The following is a 9,512-nucleotide window of genomic DNA, read 5'->3' on the forward strand; positions in this document are numbered from 1 at the left end:
AGGTCCTAGGATATCTCCAGGTGTAGGTAGGTCACCAACCTTTCTGAAAGTGGCACCGTGATGCTGCCATCTACGTTTCATAAATCATGATGGTGTTATGGCCGGTTTAGCTAGGCCCACCGGGCAATCTTAGGCTGCAAGTTATCTTAGCTTAATTCTTCTGCAAGTTATCTTAGCTTAATTCTTCTGCAAGTTATCTTAGCTTAATTCTTCTGCAAGTTATCTAGGTTATAAATATAGGCTGTAAGATTTTTTTTGAAATGAAGCAATAAGAAGATTATCTCTATTGCCCGGCTCTTAGAGGAGCCGGAACCCTAGCCGCCCCCTGCCTCTTGCGCTGCCGCCGCCATCCTCCTCTCCCGCGACGGCGCCCAGCCGTCGGCGCGGCCTCTCATCGCCACGCCCAGCCCCCTCCTTCCCCTACTACCTACGGCCAAGATCGGGCAGAACCCTAGCTCCTAACACCTTGGTATCAGGTACCCGGGTTTCGACCATGTCTTCACCGCCTCCAAACCCGCCAACACCGCAGCCGCCGCTGCCCAACGCCTCCCCCACCGCCGCTGCCACCAATTCCACCAACGCCGCCGCTGCGTCGCCGGGCACCACGGCCTCCCTACCGGCGCCAATCTCCCCCGCACCCGGCACCACGCCGGGCCAGGGCCTACCACAAACCCCCCTCCAGCAACCACCATCGTCGCCTCCCCCAGCGCCGCCGCAGTTCACACTGGAGGCCATGGCCGGCGTGCTCAACGACCTGGTCGTCGCGGTCCAGGGCATCCGCCTCTACTTGGCGGGCCCGTACGGGCCGCCTCCACCGCTTCATCCGGCCGCGTTCGCGGGCCAGCAGGCGCTGCCATGGTACTCAGTACCGGCGGCCACCACCGGCGGCTACCCGGCGCTTTCCCCACCGGCGGCTACCCGGCGCTTTCCCCACCGGCGGCTTCGACGCCGCCTTGGCCGCAATGGCCGACGCCGTTCGCGGCACCAATCGCGCCGCCCGCCACCACCCAGGGACCATAGTGGCCGACCTGGGCCCCGCCGCTCGCGCCGTCCCTCATCGCGCCATCCCTCCCGGCGGCAACGGTGCAGGTTCCACCACCGCCCCCGCCCAACCCTAGCCTGGGCCGGTCCTCGCCGAGCGGCCTTCCGATCCAGGAGGTCCGTTTCCCTTTGTCACCGTCGCCACTTCCTGGCTGGCTCCACGGGCCGCCGTCAGCTTCCACGGAGGCCCAGCCGCCGTGAGGGTTCCAGTTGCAGCCCAAGGCGTCGGGAGCCACAGGGGACTACGCCGGCCCTTGCACCCTGGACCGAGCTCCGTCATCAGCCCTCCGTACCGCCGAGGCAGTGGGCCAGGGCGTGCCACACCAGCAGCCGCCCCGATTCGCAAAGATCGACTTCGCCACGTACAACGGTTCGGACGATCTGCTTAACTGGCTCAACCAGTGTGACCAGTTCTTCTGTGGACAGCGCACGCCCGCGTCGGAGCGCACTTGGCTGGCTTCCTACCATCTCCGCGGGGCCGCCCAGACATGGTACTACGCCCTCGAGTAGGACGAGGGCGGCATGCCACCGTGGGATCGCTTCCGCGAGCTATGTCTTCTTCGATTCGAACCACCGGTACGCGGGAGCCGCTTGGCCGAGTTGGGCCGCCTACCGTTCACCTCCACGATGCAGGATTTCGCCGACCGCTTCCAGGCACTAGCATGCCATGCGCCTAGTGTAACGGCCTTACAGCGGGCGGAGCTCTTCGTCGGCGGCCTTCTCGACCACATCCGCGTGGACGTCGAGATGAAGGGGCCACAAGACCTTCAGACGGCCATGTACTACGCCCGCGCGTTCGAGCGCCGCGCGGTGGCCATCCAGCAGGAATCACCGTCCCGGACCGCCGGGTTGCTACCCGGGCCGGATTCCGCGCAGGATCGGCCTGCGCAGGCTTCTGCGACACCCCTCGTCGCGACCGCGGCGCGGCAGTTCCGCCGGCTCACATCAGCCGAACTGCTCAAGCGTCGTTGCCAAGGGTTATACTTCAACTGCGACGAGCCCTACACGCCCGACCATGCCTGCCCGCGACTCTTCTACCTGGAGGTTGCAGACTACATTCCGGAGGACACCGTCGGCGCCGACCTGGCCGCCCCAGCTGTCGAGAAGGTGTTTGACGCTGGTTGATCGCCTCCAGGAGTTCCGCAAGCACTTCCCCACCATACAGCTCGAGGACGAGCTGTTTGTGCAGGCGGGGAGAAGTGTTATGGCCGGTTTAGCTAGGCCCACCGGGCAATCTTAGCCCACAAGTTATCTTAGGTTAATTCTTATGCAAGTTATCTTAGGTTAATTCTTCTGCAAGTTATCTAGGTTATAAATATAGGCTGTAAGACTCTTTTTGGAATGAAGCAATAAGAAGATTATCTCTATTGCCCGGCTCCCAGAGGAGCCGGAACCCTAGCCGCCCCCTGCCTCTTGCGCTGCCGCCGCCATCCTCCTCTCCCGCGACGGCGCCCAGCCGCCGGCGCGGCCGCTCATCGCCACGCCCAGCCCCCTCCTTCCCCTACTGCCTACGGCCAAGACCGGGGAGAACCCTAGCTCCTAACAGATGGTGTGTTTTGTTTTGCATGAAGGCCTCGAATTACCAAGACCTCTGCTCATGTGCACGATCCTAGTCTCTTGATAGGCATACATATCAAGGATAGCACTACTCCTGTAAAACAAATGCCACACCCTCAGTTCCAAAATACTTGTCCTGGTTTTAGTTCCACATTTCCACAAGGTTGATGCAGCCGACTCGGACTCGAAAGGTAAATCTTGAGGTAGGTTGGTTGGTGTATCAAGATCAAGAAAACGTAACAACCAAACAAACAAACATAATCGACCAACTTTTCACTCAAAACGTCTAGCTAGGAAGAAACTTACAAGCACGCCTCTATAGGAGGCCTCGGATAAACAATCCAACAAGCACAAGAACTAGCCAGGAGGCCACATAGGATGGAGCTGAAAACAATTTCTGGAAATCAGAACGACCGCCATTGATCTTCAAATCTCCATGTTCTCGGATGCAGCTACGCCACTGGTTTATCCCCGATCTTATCCGTGGGTGATGATCGTAGCGTGCTGGCCTGTCACGATAACTTTGGGGACTCGCATACCAAATCCGCGCCTCAATTTCTCGACGCTGTAATTATACAAGGAAAGGAAATGTTAGAAGGGTGATATACACTACAGCTGGCATAAGACTATTTGCCGAAAGATGCAGGTGTGGTCCAAGGCAGAGAAGCCACACCAACTGAACAAACACCCTAACTGTTCCCGAATATGGAGTTATTCGCGCATTGATCACGGCACATGCTAGTTCAGGAATTTCTTGAAAATCATCTCTTCCCAAGAGCAATCCACATTTCAATATACTACCCAGTCTAGATCAACCGATGGTGATCCGAGCAATCATAACTTCATAACTAACACTATTCAAGTTTTCAGTCACATGGATAGTAAATCAATGTAGCTCTTGAGAACAGGCTGTCTGAAAGCTATGTTTGTGCATGGCTTTGGGTCTGCCTCAAGGCACCTGTAACGATCAGGCTCTGCTGACCACAACTGGCACTTCATAGATCTGAGACCAATGATGTCGCATTTCTAAACACTGCTACGAGTTTAGCATTGAGCACTATATTAACAAGCTAAAATATACATCAGCAAATATTATTACTTGCAATTCTAGCATGACTTCAGCAGCTCACGATGCTCTACATCTATCCGTCTTACGGCAAACAATACTAAGCACGGCGGGTGCACTACGCACATACGTATTTGCTATATGCTTAGGAACTCATAATATATGATTGCTTAGCAATAGATTTCATATGACCCTATATTTTATTCACCAAAAACAAATAATCCTCGGTTAGAGTTATGTTAGTACAGGAAGAGGTGTCGCAGCAAGATTATAGGGATGTGTTTGGTTCAAGGGACCAGCTAAATGGATATGGGTATCCCTAACCAGTTGGCTAGGGATATCACTTTTTTCTGTTTGGTTGGGCAAGTAAATTTAACTCATGTTATGTTTGGTTCGGAGGATGAAAGGTTGAGGATATCCACTGAAGGAAATCAAGGAGAGGAAAGTGTTATGCATCTCGCTCGTGTAGTCCCTTTTTTCTTGAAGCTCCTGTCGCAGAAAACTAACAAGAAAAATCTGAGATTGGAAAACCACGCACGTACACCTCACTTGCCCTTGCTCACCACGCATGCATGCCACACTCTGCCAACACGCAAGGGCACTCTGCTGCGGCAGCCACTCCTGCGAGCTCTACTCCACCAGTCGCGCCCGCTCGCGCTATGCCCGCCGGCCGCGCCGGCGCCTTGATCTGCCAGGCAGCTCCGCCGGCGCTACCTCCTCTGGCCGGCACGCGCCGCTTTGCCAAGGAGAAGGAGGGCACGAGTAGATCAGTGGACGACCTTGATCCGTCCTCTACCACGTCGTTGCTCCATTGCTGCTTTGATCTACAGCCGCCGCCGCCCACGGAAGAGAGATCTGGAAAGGGAAGGGTGAAAGGATATGAGGGGTCGGTGTCTTTTGACCGGGGAGGGGGGCGAAGAAAACGATTCGGACGGAGGGATGGCTACATCCGCCACTTTTTCACGGACACGCGGAGCCGAGATTTTCAAGAATATTCCACGAATCTGGCTGCCCGTATCCCTCCTTGTCCACGAAGCAAACACCTGATATCCTGAAAAAAAATGGCTATCCCTATCCAGGGAGGGATAGCCAGGCAACCAAACACATCCTAGGAGTATTGCACTAACTGCACTTGTAGGGAAAACTTATTCAAATTTTCAAACAGGGGATTTCTTTGCCAAAAATAGAAAAATAAGAGAGGAACTTGAGCCACTAAGCAAAATAATCTCAAGTACTTTGCATTCATAGAATTTAAGATGATTAACAAGATACTTACGTTGGTGCAAGCTTGCCAAGGCCATATAGCTCTTCGCCAGATGCTTCATCTGTAACTTTCCCAGAATTTTCAACTATATAAGATCTTTCAGGGGAATCAGAGAGTCCTCGAGATACAAGTAAATCCAAATCCTTCTGGTGGAGTTCTCTTCCGTTGATATAAATGCCAGTGTTTCCACCACCACAATTCTTGGGCATAGGGTAATTAAACTCTGGAATATAAGGCTGCAATCAAAAAATTTGCTTAGAAATTTAATCAACACTATGCAGAATACTGAATTGTGCAAAATCCACAAGCTCTTACAGGTATCATGCCAAGGCAGGGCTGACCGACAACACCCCAGAACCCAGCACGGTAGTCATACCTAAGAAAGAGAATATTAGACAACATTTGAGTAGTTCATATAAGGATGACTTCTGACGTACATAGGATGTATTTATACAAATTAACTGAAGTGTTTATTTTCTAGGTTAGTGAAGCTTAAATGCCTGAAATGTAAAATCCATGAAGTAAAACCAAAAACAGAATATGCCTTGAAGAATTTACCAGTAATCACCAGGATATATTGGTCCAGCTAACTTCTCAGCCTTCCTGACTGCACGGTCTGGGATAGGGAAACCATTTACAAAAACCCTTGCTCTTCCATTGCGTGTTCCATTGTTCATTTTGAAGCTCTTTTTTATAAGATTGGTGAAAAATGAATCACCCACCTTTGTTGTCCTAGTGTGGCCAGAATCTTGTGGTACATTTAATACATCTTCTGTGTAATCAGGATCATCAAACTCATTGTCTGACGAGTGCATCTCATTTGCTACACATACATCTTTGATTGAGTTCTGTTTGCAAGTTTCAGTTAACAGTACAACCTTTTCATGTTCAGAACGGGTACTTCTGCTTCCTATTCCAGAACCTTCAGATGGTGAGAATCCACAATGATCACGGCGTGGTAAACTCGGTGTGCGGGACATCACATTGTCTTCAGCAGGAAGATCCCTGGATTGAGGACTATCCTCAGAATTAGTCCCCAGAGGGGTATGTTTGCTGCCTGTTTCGCTTGAATTTGAGTGTTTGTCCTTTTCCTGAGATTGATGGCTTGCTACAGAAAAAGCATATGTTGGAAGCAATCTATCATCAGCAGTAGCACGCAAGTTATCTGCCATGTTATCACCAATGCCATTTTGCGGTGCAGGAGATAAATGTGCACTCGGTGCAAGTTCTGATACATCAAGCCTGGTTCCATCAAGCTTGATTACAATTGTGTGTGAGCATGATCCACACCGCAATTTATACTCCTTCCCCAACAAGGAGCGTTTGTTCGGTAGCTGCAGTACTTCATAGCAGTTGTAGCATATGGTGAAAGGAGCACCACCAGCAATTGGCTCGCAAGTTTGTGCAGGCTTCTTGCTTACGTTGGCCCTCAGGTTATGCTGCTGCAAGGAAGGATTAGCACCTCTTGAATTGTACCTTTGCTGACCAAGCAAGGGACCATCCACAGGATAGGCCCCGTAACTGTTCACAAGATACGGTGCCCTCTGGTCACTGAAACCCAGGGGAGTTCCCTGTACAGGCAAGAACTCCCGGTGGTAGCAATGTGAGCAAGAACAAGCAGCCTGGTGGTAGAAACCTTCGTGGTGGCAAGAGAGGAGAGGATCAGGATCATGCTGTCCAAAGAAATAGTTATCGAAATTTCTCCATGGGTAAGGGCCAGCAGGATAGCTAGAGGTTCTTGCATGTGCAATTGGTTCCACATATCCATGAAGGCTCTGCTGTGTAGGCAATGGACCATAAACATGTGGAACGCTAGGATTCCTCATATTCATGGATGAAGAGTGATGAGGACCTTTCCGATGCAATTGAGATGGATCATGCCTAAATTGACTTGCCCGTTCATGAATATTGTATGAACTTGAGGCATCTGCTGCTCTATTGACTGTAGCACTTGTATCCGGCCCATTTACCTCACACGACTGCTGAACCTGGTCTCTCAACTCATCAAGCATCCTCAACAGCTCGGCCCGATCTTTCTCAAGATCCCTGACTCTGCTTGGACCGTCCATGTCTGTATCATTGACACGCTCCCTGTTGGAATATGTGTTCCTAGACTTCAACTGGTGGTCAACAGGGCCTTCTCCTCGGACTGCATTGGGTGGAACACTGTCGATTTGCGACCTCGGGCTTATGTCAGATACACCTCTTGCTCTTACCGGATGTGCAGTCTCTCCATTTTCCACATTACGAAAGCGCATGTACTTGGCCTCCCTGACATCATCTCTTATGTTAGCTTTGACACTTGAGGCGCTTGTCTCTCTTGTAATCCGACTATTATCACGGCTGTAAACTGATCTACTGTGCAAAGGTGGCATTCTATTGGGTACTGATTTATGATCAATGCTAGCTCCAGCCATTGCTTCAGATGTCTCTGGCACAGTCTCCAGTACTTCCAAGTATTTCATATTTCCATTATCAGAGGTATCCAAAGCTTGAGCAGAGTTTTTCCTCTTTGCTGCAAAATTTCAGGTGAGTAGTGGTGTCATTTCCAGATTCATACAAGTACCACTCAATGGTAGAGATTAACTGGGCATATCATTAATAAAAAAGTACCAAGTCATACTATGATAGGCAATCATGCTAGTATTAACAAAGATCTCAGAAGGATGTGCAAAACACAACTACATCTCCTAGACTCAACACCAACGACGTCGCCTTGGCCTCCTATTGGCCCCAGAAGCAACCCAGCACAGCACAACCGAAGACTAAAACGCAAGTAGATCCTAAACTAATAGCGAACAGACAGAGCATACGCTGGTTATAAAATTATAACTATTGACATCGTCAAGTAATTTAATACATGCACAAGGTCAAACTCAGCATATCTTTTCCCCTTAACCCTAATATGATACTACAAATTACAACCTAGTAAAAACCCAAAGCTTCATACACTGGCAACAGGCATTTTTCGGCAAGAAGTGGTCATAAGTAGAGCTTTCAGCTTTACTATTTTTACACGAGATTTTTTTTTCTATGCTTTGTCTTGCAAGAAACAGCCAGAAAAATGAGACCTGGTCCTACAAATCAAAACTTCAAGATCACTATAGTATTCTTTCTAAGAAAGACGGTACAGAAATTTCAGAAAATTACATATATAAACCCATGCATTTGAGGGCTAAATTCCAAAAAGTAGCATAAACGGTAGGCTAAGATAAGATTCCAAAGCCCGAAATGAAAATGGGCCTTCCCTGTTCGGAGGGTGGGGGGGGGGGGGGGGGGGGGGTAAAATTCAAAACCAACCCTATATACAGGGGTAAAAATTACTGCGATGGCAACAAAAAATGGAAGACGGATGTGTCATGTGTCCCCACACAAAAAGGCAAAAGCCCTTCCCAAATTTGCCGCGGAAGGTGAGGACTGGTTCACGAATCAAACTATTCGTCGCAGCATGCGTCAGTGTCACCACCACCAGCAAAATGCCAAACAAAAATGCATGGATTGACCGGTTATTATTATTTCCTTGGAGCATACTAGCAGTGGTGATTAATCAATTCCCCAATCCGCCATGTCTGAACCCAGTGGAGGAAAAGAAAGAGGAATTTGCAGGCCAATCAGGAGAAGAAACGACGAGCGAACAGAGGAAGAAGAAAACAGGCTGGAAACCCGGCATTCCCGTCGTTTCTTGGCCCGTGACGAGCCAAGGCCGCGCCGCGAAGCAGTAAATGGACGGGGCAGCCGGGTGAGGAAGGGGGGGAAGGAGGAGGGGAGGCGCGCACCTTGGAGGGTGGCGCCGCAGCCGCCGCAGACGTAGACGGAGTAGGCGGGCAGCTCCGGCAGGAACTTGTCGCACTTGGGGCAGCGCACCACCCTTATCCTCGCCGCCGCCGCGGCCGCCGCCCCCGCCTCGTCGCCTTCCATTCCTGACAGCCCTCGTCGTCCAAGAAACAGCTCCTTCCTCCTCCCTCTTCGGCGTCCCGGTCACAGGCGCCGCCGCATTAACGGCGAGACCGAGAGTCCCCGACAGACAGACACCAAGAAGCAGCTGGCTCGTGCCGTTGCACAGACAAAGAAACAGACCGAACGAGAGCAGAGAGAAGCGCAGAACCCCCTCCGGCGACCCTGGCCGCCGCGTGCCGGGCGGCGGACGGAGCAGGAGAGGCGACCGGCTGGTCCGGGGGGCGGAGAAGGGTGGAGGAAGGGCGGGCTGGTAGAGGTGGTGGGGAGAAGGAAGAGCGGAGAGGGAGGGAGGGAGGGAGGCGGAGGGGGGTCGGGTGGTTGCTCAAATTAAATCGTGACCCGTCACGAGTCGGCCATCTCCTCTCCCCTCTTTCCTTTCCCTCCGTCTGAGTCCCTGACTCCAGCGCTTCGGCTCTCGCTGCGCTGGCTCAGCTGGCTGGGCCGGGCTGGGGCCCGCCGCCTTTCGCGCTCCTCGACGCGGCGCAGAGCACAGTGGTGTGCTGCTGCTCCTGCTGGTGGTGGTGGCCCTCCCAGGAATTTACGCCACTACGGAGCGAGCGAGATCGACGGCGCGTGCGCCCGTTTTGACCATTTTCCCGAGGAAAAAGATGAGTCGCTCAATCACAC

General features: G+C 51.8%; 1 protein-coding gene across 2 annotated transcripts; it reads right to left on the minus strand.

Moving 5' to 3' along the window:
- Positions 1-2,776: 2,776 nt before the first annotated feature.
- LOC123147939 (uncharacterized) lies at positions 2,777-9,227 on the minus strand. 2 transcript variants are annotated; one of them, XM_044567269.1, is made up of 5 exons: positions 8,705-9,224; positions 5,487-7,443; positions 5,244-5,304; positions 4,941-5,164; positions 2,777-3,163 (listed from the first exon to the last, which is right to left on the minus strand). In XM_044567269.1, exons 1-5 carry the CDS (start codon positions 8,844-8,846, stop codon positions 3,076-3,078), a joined length of 2,472 nt encoding a protein of 823 aa, XP_044423204.1. In that variant the 5' UTR covers positions 8,847-9,224; the 3' UTR covers positions 2,777-3,075. The 2 variants fall into 2 exon arrangements, with proteins under 2 accessions (XP_044423204.1, XP_044423205.1); XM_044567270.1 differs by lacking the exon at positions 2,777-3,163 and adding an exon at positions 4,122-4,519 and having other exon boundaries at positions 8,705-9,227.
- Between the last annotated feature and the right edge of the window lie 285 nt (positions 9,228-9,512).

The sequence above is a fragment of the Triticum aestivum genome, chromosome 7A (genome assembly GCF_018294505.1).
Source record: "Triticum aestivum cultivar Chinese Spring chromosome 7A, IWGSC CS RefSeq v2.1, whole genome shotgun sequence".
Classification (NCBI taxonomy): domain Eukaryota; kingdom Viridiplantae; phylum Streptophyta; class Magnoliopsida; order Poales; family Poaceae; genus Triticum; species Triticum aestivum.

Coding starts and splice junctions, on each gene's coding strand:
- LOC123147939 (XM_044567269.1), bottom strand. CDS start 8,846: ATGGAAGGCGACGAGGCGGGGGCGGCGGCCGCGGCGGCGGCGAGGATA. Junction 5,305..5,486: donor ATATATCCTGGTGATTACTG/GTAAATTCTTCA, acceptor TCTCTTTCTTAG/GTATGACTACCGTGCTGGGT. Junction 5,165..5,243: donor CCTGCCTTGGCATGATACCT/GTAAGAGCTTGT, acceptor TTTTGATTGCAG/CCTTATATTCCAGAGTTTAA.